General features: G+C 40.2%; 1 protein-coding gene across 3 annotated transcripts in view; it reads right to left on the minus strand.

Moving 5' to 3' along the window:
- LOC116989057 (CGRP receptor component) overlaps positions 1 to 19,760 on the minus strand; it is a 68,476-nt gene that overhangs the window by 17,680 nt on the left and 31,036 nt on the right. Inside the window, exons 5-7 of one of the 3 annotated variants that reach the window (XM_033046202.1) lie at positions 13,396 to 13,453; positions 10,231 to 10,443; positions 2,177 to 4,243 (exon numbers count right to left, since the gene is read on the minus strand). In XM_033046202.1, coding sequence (XP_032902093.1) covers positions 10,276 to 10,443; positions 13,396 to 13,453 — 226 coding nt within the window. In that variant the 3' untranslated portion in view covers positions 2,177 to 4,243; positions 10,231 to 10,275. Of the gene's footprint in view, positions 1 to 2,176; positions 4,244 to 9,841; positions 10,444 to 13,395; positions 13,454 to 19,760 lie in introns of those variants that run through there. The other 2 variants (XM_033046201.1, XM_033046200.1) reach the window with 2 other exon arrangements.

Raw genomic sequence — 19,760 nt, forward strand, 5'->3', positions numbered from 1 at the left:
AGGCTATTTAAAAATGTTAATAATTTATTAAGAAATGGATAGATGTTTAGATCTAGTATTGAAGTCTGAAATTAGCTACAATTAGGTAACTAACTAATTATATGCTTTAATTTCAGGTCATCCAAGTAAGATTATTTTATATTTGTTTCAGAATGCTTCAATCTATGATAACTGAAAATTTCATTCAGTTCTCTTAATTTTTAAGAAAGTTATGGGCTTTTGACTGTTCACGATCACAACTTTTTTGTTATGTCCATAGAAAATCAATAGGGAACAAGATGCTCATTTCCGAGTATGAAAATGGCCATAACTTTTTAAATACTTGAGATATGAAAGTGAATTAGATGTCAAATTAAACTTATTTTTATGCTTTATCTGATGGGATAAATTACAGACTTAATTTTTAAAATCTCAAAATTTTGTAACATTGCTATAATATGGGGTTCTCCCCAGTCTATAAGTCTGAGACAACCAATATAAATTATCACAGGATTCATGTTGTTCTTGGAATGTGACACAGATGTTACCTCTTACCCCACTGTCCTAACCATGTCCAACACTTAGTTTGACCCCACGTGACTGATATTAGATTTGGATAATGTTAATATGTGCAGCACCAGTGTGCATACCAGATAAAAACGTGATTGTTTCAAAAATTATTATTGTCATTTATTATTATTATTATTATTATTACTTTTCTTCAATATAATGAACATCCTTAGATCAGGAAGATTCCTAATTGTTTTATCTTCTTTTCTCCCAAAAGTCCATGCAAATGAGAATTCTGCTCACAACTTTCAGCAACGTTGGAAAACACAGTTGAACAAATGGTTGGAGAAAACAGAACATGTATCAAGTCAACTGAAAGATAATTTTTCAACAGAAGTGTGTTGATATTCCAAATTAAAGAAGGGAGGAACAATAAAGAACACAGAACAGTACAGGCACAGGCCCTTTTTCCCACAACATCTGTGCTGAACATGGTGTTAAGTTAAACCAATCTCCTCTGTCTGCAGGTGATTCATATCCCTCCATTCCCTGCATATCCATGTGCCTATCTAAAATCCAATCGTATCTGCCTCCACTACCACCCCTGGCTATGTATAAAAAACTTGTCCCCCCATCTCCTTAAATTTTGCTCCTCTCGCCTCTAGTCTTTGGCATTTCCATCCTGGGAAAAAGATTCTGACTATCTAGCCTAACTGCCCCTTATAGTTTTATATACTATCAGGAGACATGAAACTCTCTCATTTTATCTCTTATGTCCCCAAACTGTAGACATGAATAGCAGAGAATACTAGATTGTTTTCATTCTTTTTCTGAATCCGTCATGCTAGATTATGGTTTATCAACTTTGATCACAGTAGAATAATGTTTAAATGAGTAATTCTTTACAGCTGGATTGATATGAGCCTCCTTCAGTAAAGACTCAAGTGTTTAATTGCTATATGTACCGACAAAAGAACCATGAAATTCTTACTTGCAGCAGCATAACAGGCCTGTAAGCACAATACGCAGTGATAAATTTTTTTAATTAAATAATTAATAACTCCAATACTAGTGCAAAAAAGCCTAAAGTCCTTAGCACAACCAACGACAAAAAAAAAGACAGATAGCTAGTGCAGTCAGTCTGGAGCTGAGGTTACATTTACATGGAATGGAAGTAGAGTGAACCAAAAGTTTAATTTACAGGTTGAGTTGGTAGTAAGGAAGGCAAATACAATGTCAGTATTCATTTCAAGTAGAATATAAAAGCAAGGATGTAATGCTGAGGCTTTATAAGGAACTGGTCAGATCGCATTTGGAGTATTGTGAGCAATTTTTGGCCCCGTATTTGAGGGAGGATGTTCTGGCATTGGAGAAGGTTCAGAGGAGGTTTACGAGAATGATCCCGGGGATGACGGGTCAACATATTGGGAGCGTTTGATGGCTCTGAGCCTCTACTCACTGGAGTTTCATTAAAATCTACCGAATAATGAAAAGCCTGGATTGAGTGGATGTGGAGAGGTTGTTTCCAGTAGTGCGAGTGTCTTGGACCAGAGGGCACAGCCTCAGTATAATCCTTTTTAGAATGGAGATGAGAAGAAAATAATTTAGCCGTAGGATGGTGAATCTGCAGAATTTATTGCCACAAATAGTCGTGGAGGCCATGTCATTGAAGTACTGTTGAAATGATAGGTTCTTGATTAGTAAGGACATCAGTTACAGGGAGAAGGCAGGAGAATGCAGTAGAGATGGAAAAATAGATCAGCTATTGGATAATGGAGCAGATCCGATGGGCTGAATAGTCTATTTCTGCTCATATGTCTTACGATCTTAAACAAAACCAAATATTTTACTTAAGAAGCAGGTGGTTAACGACCCTTAATCATGTTTACCGATTCACTGCTTATATAGTGAAGTATATCGATTCTCTCTATAGTTAAATAAAGGTAGCATTTGTTACCAAAGTGCAACAGAGTACAATATATGTTACATTATGCAACACTTTCCGAAATGCTAATTAACAAATCATTAATTGCAATTGGAAATTTCCATTTTTCAACAAGTAATAGATTTACTTTGAGCAGCATTTTCCTCAGACTAAGAATGTTCATGGCTAAAAAGTAAAATCTATCAATTATTATCACTAAACAAACTGACGGATAAAGATAAGAGAGAATAAGCATCTGACCAGTAACACATTTTTTCCTATTTCCTACATTGAAATAAAGTCTATATTTCAAATGAACTTCATTGACTGGTGAGTATGGTGGAATATGTGGGGTCATGAATAAAATATATGAATGCAAGTTCTTTAGGACAGAAAATTGTTCTACAGCCTGTTTCTTCATATCCTGCCCAAGTTCCCCATCTGGTCAGATTGAGCACAGAGTGTTTACTGATTGGCCTTTTGCCACATTAATAAAGTTTATTCTTACCTTCATCTGGATAGCATAAAATCTACAGAAGTTAGTAGATTATAATCATAAACACAGGGAACATTGACTAATTACTTCTTGTTCTGTTGCTTGCCAAGTCACAACAGGTTTATAAGGTGCATTTGCTGCTTGAGCCATTAAGTATGCTTCCATAGTAATAGTGTAATATGTATAATAAATAAAATATTATCTGATCAAAGAATTCAAAGGATAGTGATACCAGTGAAATTCAGCCAGGTTTCATGTGTGATTTTTGCGGTTGTCAGCTGCCAGACCACATATTAGGTGATCAAAGTGCAGAGAACGCAGAACTTTTCAAAGAGGGACAGTTAATGTGAGATCAATTTTAACATTTTGTGTCTGTGTTTGCCAAAGATGACCAAATTTCAGCCCTTATTTTAACAATGTCTGGCATCAGCTGTTATTTTATTCATTGTACTTAGTGCCTAAATGTTTTACATACTATTTGTATGCTTTCAATAATCATACTGTTGTTCATCACAATACAATGGAGTTATAGGCTCCTGATTCTCTTCTGCTGAGACAGACATCGTTACTGATTTTCAAATAAACCCGCAGAAGACGTGAGAAGCACAAAACCAAGCATTGATCAGATTGTCAGTTCCGTGAACAAAATTAATCATAAACTTACCCTGACTGATACCCTCGTCTAGAAAATGGAGTGCTGAATTTTCTTTCTTCTGGCTAACATAAACAAATCTGCTCACACTGGAGAATGACTGAGGCTCCACAGGAAAGCAGACATTACATAAAACAGAAAATAATCCGAGTCTGCCATATGTGCCTGAAAATGTTCAGATTTTTAAATTCCTTGTTACATAAGCCAATGGCCCTAAAGGTTTTCGGCTTGTAAAAACACTACACTAATTTAATGTTGATATTCATTCACATTCAGCCTCGGATTGCTTTTATGTATTGATTCTTCTGCAAACAGATTGTGCAAAACAGAAAATAAATTGAGACTCAATAGAACCATAAATCAAACTCATCAGCAGAGGCAGACACAAAACAGCTTGAAATGCAGCATAACATGGGCATCATGACACCACTGTATTATTAATTGCAGAGCTTATGTTATCTTCATTTCTTGTTATCTTCATTTCTTTTCAAGCATAATGAAATAGTTTGCAAGGGGGAAGGCAGAACAGTTTCCTTTTCATCTTTTCTCAGTTTGCTTTCATCAATAAACATCTGGGGTATTGTGTACAGTTCTGGTTGCCACACTGCAGTAAAGAGATGATAGCAATCGAGAGAGTGCAGGAGATGTTTACCAGGATGGTCCCTGGAAAGAAGGGCTGCAGCTAAAAGGAGAAATAGGATAGACTGGTTATATTCTCACTGGAATGTAGGAGGCCAAGGAGTGACCTTATAGAGATTATTAAAACTATGAGGGGTATAGATAAGATAAATAATTTGAGTATTTTTCCCCAAGGCAGAGGAGTCTAGAATTAGACGGTAGTCCTGGAAAGTTAGATACAGAATTGTCTTCTAGCAGGAAACAAAGGGTGATGATGAAAGGTTATTTTTCGGATTGGAAGCCTGTGACTAGTGGTTTGCCTCAGGGATCAGAGTTGGCCCATTGCTGCTTGTAGTTTATATCTACGATATGTATAAGAATGTACAAGATATGACTAATAAGTTTGTGGATGGCAGTAAAGTAAGTGGTATTGTAGATGGTGAAGATGGTTATCAAGAATTACAGTGGATCTTGTTGAGCTGGGCGAGTGGGCCAAGGAATGGCAAATGGAGTTTAATCCAGATAAGGGTGAAGTGTCGCATTTTGGGAGGTCGAACCAGAACGGAACCTTCCCGGTGAACGGAAGGGCCCCGGGAGTGTGAGAGAGTAGAGGGATCGAGGAGTAGTGTACATAGTTCCCTGAAACATTTAAGGAACATTTAGACAGATACATGGATAGGATAGGTTTAGTGAGATATGGGCCAAATGTAGGTAGGTGAGACAAATGTAGATGGGATATTTTGGTAGGTATGGGTAAGTTGGGCCGAGGGGTCTGTTTCCACACTATATCACTCTATGACTATCTATGGAGGACATGGATAGGCAACGTTTCTGGTAGGGATAATGACACAATGTGTTGGACTAACTCCGCAGGTCTGCTGAATCTCCGCAGGAGTAGACAAAATGTGTAAGAGAACTGCAGATGCTGGTTTAAATCGAAGCTAGACCCAAAATGCTGGAGTAATTCAGCGGGTCAGGCAGCATCTCTGGAGAGAAGGAATGGGTGATGCTTCGGGTCGAGACCCTTCTTCAGTCTGAAGAAGGTTCTTTACCAAAAACGTCACCCATTCCTTCTTCCCAGAGATGCTGCCTGACCCGCTGAGTTACTCCAGCATTTTGAATCTCCGGAGGACATGGATAAGCAATGCTTCTGGTCTGGACCCTTCTTCAGACCCCTTACAAGAGACTCAATTCTCTTGGGTAGAGAATTCCAAAGATTCACCACCTTGCAGATCAAGAATATTTTGCTCATCTCAATCTTGAATGATTGATTGTCCTTCCATTTGAGTTCTATGATCTCTGGTTCTGGACACCCGAGCACCAGCATCATGTCAGTATTTACTCTGTTTACCCACATAATAAGAGATATGTCTCAAATTACATAATTCCTCATTTGTCCATGTCGTGGAGAATATTATTTCAGCGAGTCCACACCGATCAGAGATCCCTGCACATTAACACTATCCCACACACGCTAGGGGTACCAAGTCAATTTACCGACAAACCTGTACGTCTTTGGAGTGGGAGGAAAACAAAGATCTCGGAGAAAACCCTCGCGGTCATGGGGAGAAGGTACCAACTCCGTACAGACAGCACCCGTAGTCGGGATTGAACCCGGGGACTCCAGTGCTGCAAGCGCTGTAAGGCAGCAACTCTCCCGCTGCGCCACCGTGGTCCCCCATTTTTTCTGTTTCAAATTTATTGGGTGATTTATGCATTTGTAGCTGCATATAAACTAGTTTAACATTGTATTGATAATAAATTAGATATTATTCTACACCATCTTTTGTGTGTGCTTAATGCATTTGTTAATCTCTTTAAAATGTGGGTAATAATCATGTGTTTCCAGTCTAAGGCAGGAGAATAAAGCACAGCTGGTTACTTCGAATTTGAAACAAACATAAGCTGACATTTTCAGTGAACCTTTATGAATTCAAAACCCTGTGCTGACACAAGCTGTGTTTTCAGGGTATCACACCTTTAAAAATTATTTGTTCTGGATTTGAGGTCAATAGATGTTCTGTGGAAGTGTCTCAAAAACAGTGAGTTACTATTGCAAAGTCAATGAAAGCTCATTGGTGTTACATGCATCACAATATGCTCCCAGATTAGCATAATAAATATATTTTGCTATCTTTGTAAATTCATGGTCTTAGCTGACTGATTTCAAGCAAAGTTTCTAGATGTGGGAATGAAAAAGAAAATCCCGATGATCACAATTCATTTGACAGATTGACAAGAGAATCAGTTGCTCCTGTCGCTAACAAATGTGCACAAAGATGGGTAGAAATATCCACATTTGTGTTCATAGAAATAAATGTATCCACCCTCTCCACTTACACTCCATTTAAACAAAATATATTTCCACCAGGCAGTGTACTTTGACTCAAATTGTAATGTTTTTGGAATGGAAAGTGTGTCCCATGTTATATTCTATTGTATGGCAATGCTAAAATGATGTTTCTGACATTTATCGGTTTTATAATACACTAGACCAAGTGGAACCTGTTGGGTCCCGTCCCCTGATGAGGGGGAGGGGGGTGCACGGCGTCGCACGGGAGGGCTGGTGCCCGAACGCGGCGTTGGCCCTCACCCCGGAGACAGGCTCCACCAGAAGCCAATCACCCCCATCGCCCGTTCCGCCAACGTAAACCATTCCCCCAACGCAACCCATTTCCATCACTCACTCACTGTACAGGTCATTTTAAAATTAAACAAATAATGCAATTGCACTAAGATTTAATGTGATGTGGGTGCCACCGACAAGGCCATCTTTTGATATCCAAATCTAATCATTAAACTTTGCGGTGCTGGGTTAGGCTGGCAGATTCTTTCCCTGAAGGACATTTGTTTTCGTTTTTTGGAATGTTCACTGCAGCGTGTGCCTGAGATCCCATTGTGATGTCATTGTTGGACTCGGCAGCCTATGTAAATGAGATGCCATTGTGATTGGTAGACTGTGAGATGGCATTGTGACGTCATCATTGGAAGCTGCTGGAAAGGTCCCCCTGTCAAAGGCAGTTATTATTTTCAAAGTTGGCTGTTTTTAAACTTTAAATATCAATAACGTGAAATATAACATCAAATCTGAAGGATACTTATTAGATGGACGATGGAAAAAAGCTGAGTAAGATTCTGCAAACATTTTAGCACTATCATGTACTCTTTTGGCGAAAAGACAATAACAGACAGACACACATAGAAACAAGACAAGACTTTTATAAGTACACTAGACCAAGGGGGACCCGTTGGGTCCTATCCCCTCAACATGCGGTTGCAGGGGGGGGGGGGGTGGGGAAGCATGCGGCTTCACACATACACTATCCACAACCCCCCACACACTGGGAGGGGGGGGGGGTAGAGGGGGGGGGGGGGTGAGAGGGTGGGGAGGGGGAGACTCTTCATACTCATACTATGCTTTGCAAAAGAGAAATTGAAAACTACTTCCATAATACTAGCATGTAAGCTGAGCTTAACATTAGCCAGTGAGCATGTGGTGTATCCAATTTTGATTACATGGTAGGCTAAAGTACTTGACATCCATTTCAATGGGAAATCCTGCAGTTGGTTGTTTCCATGTGACTCAAAACTATCTAACTTATCTACGATGATTAATCTACAATATAATTCTTTAAAGTCACTACAAGAAAGCCAACAACTGCATGAAAACTAGTTTTCTGCAAATCTTTCCTTTTGTAATGAAAGATAAAGAATGTGTTCTGCCCCTGAATGGTATTCAAGAGATTGTTGTAAATAGCAATGGTTAGTTTTGTAAATCTTTGTGCTCCTTCTACAGTGTTTAGCAGTGTTAAAAAGGGTGTTTCCTATTGAGTATTCGGTCCACAAACGTCCAACCACGACTACATCGTCCAACTATTTTAACTCCCCTTCTCATTCCCATAGTACTGTCCTGGGCCTCCTCCATTGCCAGAGTAGGGCAACCCAAAATGTCACCTATTCGTGTTCTCTGGAGATGCTGTCTTACCCGCTGAGTTGCTCCAGCACTTTGTGCCCTTCTTTGAGAATCGACATCTGCAGCTCTTTGTTTCTAATATTTAGGCTATTTTGTACCATAGCAAATTTCAAGCATTTCTAGCAAGTCTCACTTCTCAACTTTGCTGAATGTCTGCGCAAAGCCAGCATGTAAAAGTAGTGCGTATATCAAATGAACTTCTGCTCTACAACTTCAGCTTGTGAACACTGCATGCTTATTTTGTAAAAAACACGAAGGGTTTGGTGGAATGCCAACAAATCTTACATAATTGTGAAACAAAAACTAATTCCAAGAAGACTGGAGGATGGCTAAAGATGTGCCTTTATTTAAGAAGGGCTTTAAAGCCAAGTTAGGGAACTGCAGGTCAGTGAGCCTTGCATCAGTGCTGGGGAAAGTCACTGGAAGGGTTCTGAGGGACAGCATTTATTTGTATATGGAAAGGCAAGTGCTGATCAGGGACAATCAGTGTGACTTAGTAGATAGGAGGTTGTCTCCCAAATTTGATTTTTTTTTTTGAGGAGATGACGGAGGACGAGGTCTGCCTGCCTTCATCGGCTGAGAAACTGAGCAAAGAGGTTGGGACATCATGCTACATTCATACAGATTGCTGGGAATACTTAGTTATTTTCTGGAGTCCATTCTAGAGAAAGGCTGTGATTCTGGAGAGGATGCAGCAACGATTCACAGGAATGTTGTCTGGACCTGAGTTATAAGGAGAGATTGGTTACGCTGGGACACTGAAGCAAAAGAGGAGGAGGCGTCGTCTTAGAAGTTTATAAAATTATGAGAGGCATTATGAGGGTGGCGCAGCGGTAGAGTTGCTGCCTTACACGCTTGCAGCGCTGGAGACACGGGTTCGATCCGACTACGGGTGCTGTCTGTACGGAGTTTATACATTCTCCCTGTGACCGCATGGGTTTTCTCCGAGATCACCAGTTTTCTCCCACACTCCAAAGACGTACAGGTTTGAAGGTTAATTGGCTTGGGTTTGTATACTTGGTATAAGTGTAAAATTGTCCCCTCGCGTGCGTAGGCTGTTAATGTGCGGGGTTCTCTGGTTGGTGTGGGCTCGTTGAACCGAAGGGTCTGTTTCTGCACTGTATCTCTAAATTAAACTTTTTTTTTAAATCTTAAAAAAACATTGAGTCTGAATAAAGGTCTCGACCAGAAACGTCACCCATTCCTTCTCTCCAGAGATACTGCCTGAGTTACTCCAGAATTTTGTGTCTATCTTTAAAAAAACAACATAGATAGGGTAGTCACAGTCCTTTTCAGAGGAAAGGGAACTCTATAACTAATGGCATGGGTTTAAGGTGAGAGGGAAAAGATTTTATGGGAATCTGAGGGGAATGTTTTTCACACATTGCCAGAAGAGTGGGATGGGTGCGTTCATTCACAATGTTTAAAATAAATTGCTAAAGGTACATAGATAGGAAAGATTATGAGGTATATGGGCTAACATAAGCAAATGGGATTAGCGCAGATAGGCTCCTTGGATGGCATGGAGAAGTTGGGCCGAAGAGGCTGTTTCCATGCTCTTTAACTCCATGAATCTACACTAGCCATTGAACAGATTTCCCTTCATTTTCAACATTTATTTCACAGAGTTTCACAAAAGTATTTTTTGAAGAGTACTTTCAGTACTCCCAGACGTCTCAGAAACTTAAATGGAAGTATATGTTGCATGTTTATTTGTTTCATAAAAATAGCCTTGAACAGAGAATCATGCATTTCTGTCTATAAAATGCAAAAAAGCAAATATTGCCTCTTCAATCCCTTTGTTCAGGAATGTACTGCCAGTAGTTTTCAGTCAGAAGCAAAATGTAACAATGTACAACTGTAGAGGTTGAAATACTTTAGTCTTTCCACGTGAACTTAATTAAGACAAACATTCACCATTAATAGCTTACATCTCATATTGTACAGAATTGAACGTACAAAAATCCTCTACACAGCATTTGAAATGCAATCTCTGTTGACTAGACTCCCAGCACAGCATTTAAATACAAAATAAATATAAATGAGGATTTAAAAATAAAACCAAGAGGGATTATTACTTGGTGTATATTGCTTGACAGGAATCGTGTCTCTGCTGGATTGTGCTAGGATTCATCCATTGGGTTTCCATCCTCTTCAACCACCATGTCCGCCTCCTCCTGCTGCTGAACTCCACCTTGCTCATCTGGGCTTCCTGGCAGGATGCTACTGATAGTTTGCAATAGCTCTTCAATCTGTTCTTCTGTTAGCCTTTCCTCACTCTCTTCTACCATCTGGAGCAGTAGAATATAAAATAATATTTGTCAATTAAAATTATTTAATTTTGTTTTATTGGTTGACAGAATGTCAGCTAATTGTTAGGAAGCATCTGCATGGTTTATGTTTCCAAAATCATGAGAGATTTACTTCGGGTAGAACTTCTTGCCCAGAGTGGGGGAATCGAGAACCAGAGGATATAGGTTTAAGGTGAGGGGGGGGGGGGGAGATTTAATAGGAACCTGAGGGGTAACTTTGTCCCACAAAGAGTGGTGGATGTATGGAATGAGCTGCCAGAGAAGATAGTTGAGGCTGGTACTATCGCAACTTTTAAGGAACATTTAGACAGATACATGGGTAAGATAGTTTTAGAGGTATCTGGGCCAAATGCAGGCAGGTGGGACTAGTGTAGATGGGACATGAAAACCAGTGTGGGTAAGTTGGGCCGAAGGGCCTGTTTCCACGCGAAAAGACTATGACCCTATGACTCTCATTGATTGAATGATGACACAGCATGGAAACAGACCCTTCGGCCCACCAACTCCATGGCGATCATCGATCACTCGCTCACATTAGTTCTACGTTATCCCATTTTTTCATGCATTCTCTACACATTAGGGGCAATGTACAGAGGCCAATTAACTTTCAAACCCACATGCTTTGGGGACTGGGGATAATAGGAGCACTTTTAATTTGTTGCTATCTTTTTCTTTAGCTCTGATTTTCTGCAGTTTTGAAGGTGACTGATGAGACAAAATTATGTCTAAACTATAATAACTGCAGGATGCTAATCAGAACAATACCAATATATTAAAAACACCCCCCCCCCCCCCACCGTTTTGGAAATTCGAAGATTGACTTGGGTTTATTTGAAAGTACCAAAAGTTAAGTCAGTTTTCTCCAGGTGCTCCGGTTTCCTCCCACACTACAAAGGCGTGCAGGTGAATTGGCTTTGGTAAAAATTGGAAATTGTCCCGAGTGTGTAGGATAGTGTTTGTGTACAAGGATCGCTGGTCGGCATGGGCTCGGTGGGCCTGTTTCTGCGCTGTATCTCTAAACTAGTTTAAAACTAGGCTAAAGGTCAACGCAAGCTCATGTCAGTGCACTGGAAAATACTGGAAGGTGATCAAATTTACAGATGGATCCTCGTGGCAAAAAAATGGGCACACTCAGCATCCTGTCAACTTCAGAGTATGCTGGGAAGATGATAGCACAGTGCGCGGATAAATTTAAGATGCCCAGTGAAGACTGGTCATTCAGGGTCAGGGACGTGTTTCTGCGCAGTACAATCTGTGGATTATCAAATAGATGAACATAAATATATTTCATCTGAAAGGGGATAAAGATTAATAATCGAGTTGACAGGAGAGTGAAGGAAAGTGGTTTTAAGAAACTAACAGAAATCCAATAGTTGTGTGAACCACATGCCAAATTGACTTTTCTTGAAAAAAATCTATGGGTGGGCTGAAGAATTATGCGTGAGAGGGACTAAGACATCTATGGTGCATATGAGCGGATGAAGCTGAAAACAGATGTCAGGAGCAAATGTGAAATACACATGGGTGATGGTTGCAAAATAAGCCAAATGGATGGAATATTTCAATGTGATTTTGAGATAATGGAAAATGGATCTGCGCGGAATGTGTTCAAACTCAAAGCAGGTGCTAGGGAAGAAAATGTGGCTATAACAGTAATTCTTGACAAATGGACAAAAGTAAGGAAGAAAGAATTACACCGATGCTGATAAGATAAAAGAGAGATCATGAGGGTCGGCACGGTGGCGCAGCGGTTGAGTTGCTCCTGTACAGGGCCAGAGACTCGGTTTGAACCTGACTACAGGTGCTGTCTGTATGGAGTTTGTACGTTCTCCCTGTGACTGTGTTGGTTTTCTCCGGGTGTTCCGTTTCCACCCACACTCCAAAGATGTACTGGTTTGTCGGTTAATATGCTTGTAAAGTGTAAATTGTCCCTAGTGTGTAGGATAGTGTTGGTGTATGGGGTGATCGCTGGTCAGCGTAGACTCGGTGGGCCGAAGGACCTGTTTCCGTGCTGTATCTTTAGTTTAATCTACACTAAACTAGAGGTGCAGTATGAAACAGGCCCTTCAGCCCACTGAGTCCAAACTGACCACCTGATCACACTAGTTCTATGTTATCCCACTTTCTCGTCCACTCCCTGCACATTAGGAGTAATTTTACAGAGACCAATTAACCTACAAATCCGCTCATCTCTGGGATTTGGGCACACCCGGGGAAAACCCACGTGGTCTCAGGAAGAACATGCAAACTCCACACAGATAACAACTAAAGTCAGGATCGAACCTGGATCTCTGGCGCTGTGAGGCATCAGCTCTACCAGCATCTAGGCTTTGTGGCTCATGAGTACATTAATTGATGCATTTATCATGAATTCATGTTCATAAAATCTAGAAGCAGGATTAGGCTATTCGGCCCATCAAGTCTACTCCACCATTCAATTATGGCGGATCTATCTTTCCCTCTCAACCCCATTCTCCTGCCTTCTCCCCAGGACCTCTGACACCTGTACTAATCAAGAATCTGTCAATCTTTGCATTAAAAATACCCATTGACGGCCTCCACAGCATCTGTGGCTTTGAATACCACAGATTCACCACCCTCTGACTAAATCTCCTTTGTAAAGGTATGTCCTTATATTCTGAGGTGGTAGCATCTGGTCCCAGACACTCCCACTAGTGAGAAATTCCTCCTCATCTCCTTTCTAAAGGCACGTGCTGATATTGTGAGGCTGTAGCCTCTGGTCCGAGACTCTCCCACTAGTGGAAACATCTGCTCCACTTCCACTCTATACAGGCCTCGATACAGGCCTTTCACTATTCGCTAGATTACTAGATTCACCAGATTAGCACAGTTTTAGGAAGATGATGGTGTGCCTTGCTCAGATTGATATGGCTTTGTACTTTTCCAATTTCTTGATGAAATAGAACCTACCAACTGTATCTCCACCGCAGTCAATGGTCTATGGTTCAACAACTGAAGCTTTTCTGCCCTGAAGGATGAACAACAAAAATCAGTATTATGACAGAACTTGCACAGATTTTTAATAGTTCAAATACTTCAATATTCAAATATAAAACTAAGAAGACTTCATATTTCTTGCGAAGCAGATTCCTAAAAAATGTCTTGCTGGGAAATAGCTTGGGCGTATGTGGATAATGTTAAAAACTTCACGCTCAATAATCACATGAACATGTTGTGACTCATTTTAAAAACTATATATGCACTTTCTTTCTGTAGCTGGATGAACATGTATTTCATATATATCTTTACACACATGTATGTTATTTGTGAAATTATTTTGTTCACAAATTAAAAAGTGAAGAGCAGAAGAGTTCAAGAACTAAAGATGTTTTACACATAGATATGTACAGAATTGTATGGTGGAACAAGATAGTTATTCGAATGGGGAAAATTGCCCAGTTCCTGTTCACAAAAAAAACCTGGTCAAAACCAAACTGGCTAATTAATAGTCACAAGGAAGTGAAGATGCTGGAATCTTGAATAAAACACACAGGCCGGAGTCAACTCAGCAGGTCAGGCAGCATCTGTGGAGGGAATGGATTGGGAAAGTTTTGGATCAGGATCCTTCTTCTGACCCTTCTTAAAGATGGTTCCTTTCCCGCTTTTTCACAGTACTTCTGCACATGTGACAATAATAAACCTAAACTTAAACCCTAAAACAGTACAAAACACAGAGTGCTGGAGGATCTCAGCAGGTCAGACAGCATCTGAAATGTTACAATATTCTGAATGCAAAATATTAAATTCAATTTAAACAAATGAAAGTAAAACAGAACCCCCATATTCACCTCCATCTCATTACCACAATAAAGTCCCCTCAAAATACCAATTTTATTACATGTGCTAAGATTACCAGTTGGAAATGCCAGTGTGGTACAGATTCTACTCTTTAAGGGTTAACATTTACATGAGATTTTACAGGTGCTTTCATTGAAGAAACAAGACCAATGATATGCAATTCTGATTTTATTACCTCTCAACGTCTTAGCTGGGTAAGAAGTTGATAGGTGATAAAATGGGGTAAAGGTTTAAGAACATGTAGATTATCAGGATGCTGCATGGATTCGGGGGTATTAGCTAGATGAGGAGGTTGGATGAATTTGGATTGTTGTCTCTGGAACGCTGGTATATACATTAATGAGAGGGTAGTGCAAATGTAAAGCGTCTAGAGGGCACAGCTTTATGGTGAGCGTGACAAAGTTTTAAGGAAAAGTGTGGGGCATATTTTTTTAATGCAGAGGGTGATGGGTGCCTGGAACATGCCACTTGGGATGGTCATGGAAGCAGAGAAGATAATGGCATTTCTTAGACAGGCACATGGATATGCTGGGATTGGTGAGTTATGGATCATGTATAGGTAGATCAGATTATTTTATCTTGGCATTATGTTCGGCACAGACATTGTGGGCAGAAGGGTCTGTTCCTCTGCCGTACTTTTCTATGTTCTACAGACATAGAAACACAGAAAACAGGTGCAGGAGTAGGCCATTCGGCCCTTCGAGACAGCATCACCATTCAATGTAATCATGGCTGATCATCCAAAATCAGCACCCCATTTCAGCTTTTCCCAATATCCCTTGATTCCATTAGCCCTGCGAGCTATATCTGACTCTCTCTTGAAAACATCCAGTGAATTGACCTCCACTGCCTTCTGTGGCAGAGAATTCCACAGATTCATAACTCTCTGGGTGAAAATGTTTTTCTTCATCTCAGCTTACCCCTTATTCGTAAACTGTGAGCCCTGGTTCTGGGCACCCCCAACATGGGGAACATTTTTCCTGCACCTAGCCTGTCCAATCCCTTAATAATTTGATATGTTTCCTCCCAACATCGGGGGAATCATGTTCTAATGACATCTATCCAAATAAGTTTCTGTGAGTTATGGCTGTTTGGGTTACAGAAAATCCCCCTACAGAATTCACAAATCACAACTCCAAAGATAAGATACAAAATAAAATTTGATCTCGTGAATTTATGTGAAATTAAAAGTAAGTCAATCAATACAAAATTTCTTGTATTTTATTCTTGACTCCTGACGGGCACCCGATAAAGTGACCACATCACCCCGATCCTGGCCTCTCTCCGCTGGCTCCCTGTGCGGTTACGAATAAATTTCAAGATCCTTCTTTATGTTTACAAAGCCCTTAATGGGCTTGCCCCCTCCTACATCAAAAATCTGCTTACCCACCACACCACCTCCAGGTCCCTCAGATCGGCCGACTTGGGGTTACTGAACAATTCGCGGTCTAGGCATAAGCGCAACGGTGACCGCAACTCCTAGACTGTGGAACAGCATCCCTCTTCCCATCAGAACTGCCCCCTCCATTGACTCTTTTAAGTCGAGACTTAAAACTCATCTTTACTCTCAAGCCTTTCTTGACGTCCTCTGAGGGAGAGCTACATGTATGTATTTATGTATGTACTTAATCTATGAACCACTGTTGTATAACTTTACTACCTCCACCAATGTAAAGCACTTTGGTCAACGAGAGTTGTTTTTTAAATGTGCTATAGAAATAAAAGTGACTTGACTTGACTTAACTTATTTTTTAACTCTTATTTCTTGACCCCTGCATTATGGAAGAATTGTAAAACGGGCCTTCTTCTAAGAATACCAGACCCTTGTCAGGTGAGTTCACCTGTACTTTGGATAATTCATAGGACGACTTGGAAGAATCTGGGCTGGTTTTGTGTGCCTCAGCATTGCAAGAGGCACAGCTGAATCGCACTAATTAAGAGTTAATAGCAGTCACAGACAACCCGAAATTTAAAGCCTTCCACATCATTCAGTCGCTGCAACGTTCAGCTGCAAGTCATCAGTATTCAGTAAATTATAGCCCCAGCCCTTACGGGGCCTTGCTGACACTGTGAAAACAATTTCAGCAAATCGTGCAACTTTGCTGTGATTCAAATGGTCGGTATAAATGAATCATTATTAAAATTGCTGCCAAAAGTGTCTAAAACTGGTCTGCCTGTATCTGCTATTATCAAGCAACAATAAAGACAGTGTACGATTGAAGTACGAGAGGCAGAACATTCGGCATAAGCAGAGACGATTCAGATTCAGCTGGCAAATGACGTGTTAGCCAAAGCATGTTCGCCATGTGGCAGTTCTTACTCAGAAAAAACCCCACAACAAATACTTTGTGCCTTTTGTCAAAATATCTCCTTGCTCCTTATGACTATAATTTGAATAGTCTTTTAGATGGTTGTTACGTTGTCAACATTTCAGTGACACTTAACTTTCTGCAGTAAGACTTAATTTTCTGCAACTCTCGCTGAAATTATAATTTCCAGTGCCTGAGTTAACATTCTGTTTCCTCACGGTCCACTAATTAAATTTACATATCTATATGTACACTTTAAAGGGGTCTACAGTATATTATAGCATTGTTTCATGTAAGGATAGTAAATGGTAGACAGGCAGTTTACTGAAATTTCACAATAAAAGACTCGATGTACTCTGTTCACATATGACAATCCCCTGTTATTTTTAACATTGCATACAGTACATCATAATCCACAGTTCAATATGGCACACTTTCAGAATGTCACGCTTGCATTTTGTAGGGGCTGAAGGTTAACTCACTGCAGTGTAACCAAGTTGCACAATCACCCGTTGGTACAGGGTTCAACTGCACACAGGAGACATCACAGATCACATTCGGCTTAAAGAACCTCAAAACTATTTTCCATTTGCATTGCAATACATGATCATAGATGGAGTCAGTTATAAAGCACAGAAACGGGCCCTTCGGCCTAACTTTCCCACGTCGACCAAGATGCCCCATCTACACTATTCCCACCTGTCCGTATATCCCTCTAAACCTTTCCCATCCATGCATCACACTCTACCTTTCTTTTATGCCACCACAAACTCACACAATCGCCCCCTGGTTGGAAACAACGATTCAATTGACTTTTGTTTCACTCTTCTCAACTCCGCCAACAAGTGGTGGGGGTCCTGTATTAGATATAGAGACATTTGCAAATTGCAATTATCTCACTTCCTTCAATGCTCAGCTATACTTCTCAGATGTTTGTGGTGAATTCATTCTAGTCTAATGCAAGCCACTATCGGCAACGAAAGATCTAATTTCAACATTCTGGGCAGATGACCTATCAAGTTGAAGATGCAACTGGAAGAAAGGGCATAAAAACATAGGAAACTGGAGCAGGAATAGACAATCTGATCCTTTAATTTGCCCAATTTCCCTCCTGGGATAAATAAAGTTCTATCATAGAAACATAGAAAATAGGTGCAGGAGTAGTCTATTCGGCCCTTCGAGCCTGCACCGCCATTCGATATGATCATGGCTGATCATCCAACTCAGTATCCCGTACCTGCCTTCTCTCCATACCCCCTGATCCCTTTAGCCACAAGGGCCTATCGTATCGTATCGTTAAGCCTTCATAAATATCAATCTGATCTTTTATCTCAGTACAGTTTCCAGCCGTATCACTATACTTTGATCGGCAACTCAAACGCCCAGGAACAAAGGAGATTACAGAGAGTGGTGGACACCGTCCAGTCTATCGTGGGTCCTGATTTTCACCACCGCCGAAGGGATCTACAGGAGGTGTTGTCTCAGAAAAGCAGCCGATATCTTCAAAGACCCACATCACCCTGGCCACGCTCTCATTTCGCTCCTACCATCGGGAAGAAGGTACAGGAGCCTGAAAACCGTGACCACTAAATTCAAGAATAGCATCTTCCCAACAACCATCGGACTATTGAACACTTTACAACAGAAACAACAGCAATTATGAATTTCTATGGACTGTATTTGGTTGCACTGAAGACTTTGGCTTTAACACTAGTAATAGGGCTATTAATGTATTGAATTTTTGAAGAAATTTATATTATCTATGTGTAATGTATTTACAAACCTGTTAAGTTGCTGCAAGTAATAATTTAATTGTTCCGTTGTTGGTACATAAGACAATTGTCATGACCTTAAAATGATTGAATAATTACTTTTTTCCTAGCAGACTAAACCAATCCATGTAATTTTCATAATCTATCAGTGGATTTGACACACTAACTAACAATAGCTACATTTATATGGTTCGACTTTCCATCAAAATATCTCAAGCGTTTCACACAATAAATAACTTTGGAAGTGCAGTGACTATTGTTACTTGTTTATGTTTGGCAGCCATTCTGATATCCGCTGGTCATAAAACATGAAGATTACTTAAACTCCATTTCGGGTGATTAATGTGTTTGCGCCCTCATTCCAAATTGCACTTCACAACATATGGAAGACCCAAATCTGGCGTGAAGTCACACAGGCAGAAAAAAACCCGTAATCGTTGTAGATGTCAACATTCCTTTCAAACTGTCGCTCCAATCTGCCTCAACTGTCGCGATGGGCATCTTTATTTTACACAGCTTATTTATTTTCTGCGATATAATAAAATTGCTTCCTTATTTCTTTTAAATAGTTGTTTGTACTTGACATTTTTGGCACTCCCAAATCAGATAACCGCAATTGTGGAATGGTTCCAGTAAATGCAACATAAATCACAAATTGTGGTCATATTCCGACTTCAGATTGTTTATGTGTCACTTGGCTGCAATTTGCTACATTTGGGTTTCTCATCCGACGTTATGTACTTTTAGAACCAGATCACTTAATTTAGGCCAAGATATGTTATGGCACACACAGTAATACATTTATGTTATAGCCTTTATTTGACGGACTTAACAAAAAGATGAAAATGTAAATTAAACTTTGATTCATTCAGGTAATCGTATTTAGGCATTCCCTTTCTGGCCATTTTTTAAATGCTATTGCCTGATTAAGGTCATACGTCGTAAGGCCATAAGTGATAGGAGCAGGATTAGGTCATTCGGCCCATCAAGTCTATTCCGCCATTCAATCATGGCTGATCTATCTATCCCTCCTAACCCCATTCTCCTGCCTTCTCCCCATAACCCCTGACACCCGTACTAATCAAGTTTGTTTAAGTTAATTAAGTTTGTTTGAATTTTCTTTCTCCGTTGAAATGATGTCCAAACTTTTAAATTCACAACAGTTGTTATGAATGGGCTTTAGTCCAGTTGAGTGTCAAAAATAACTCAGTTTACATTCGAGTTTTCAGGGAAAGTTTGGAGTAATATGGACCAGGACCAGGCAAATGGGATCAACGAGGTCAGCTAACTTGATCGGCATGGACGAACTCAGCCAACGGGCCTGTTTCTCTGCTGTATAACTCCATGACTCAATGCGCTCATGTTATTTCTTCCAGAAGGTTCAAAGAAAGTTCAC

The sequence above is a fragment of the Amblyraja radiata genome, chromosome 28 (assembly GCF_010909765.2).
Source record: "Amblyraja radiata isolate CabotCenter1 chromosome 28, sAmbRad1.1.pri, whole genome shotgun sequence".
Lineage (NCBI taxonomy): Eukaryota > Metazoa > Chordata > Chondrichthyes > Rajiformes > Rajidae > Amblyraja > Amblyraja radiata.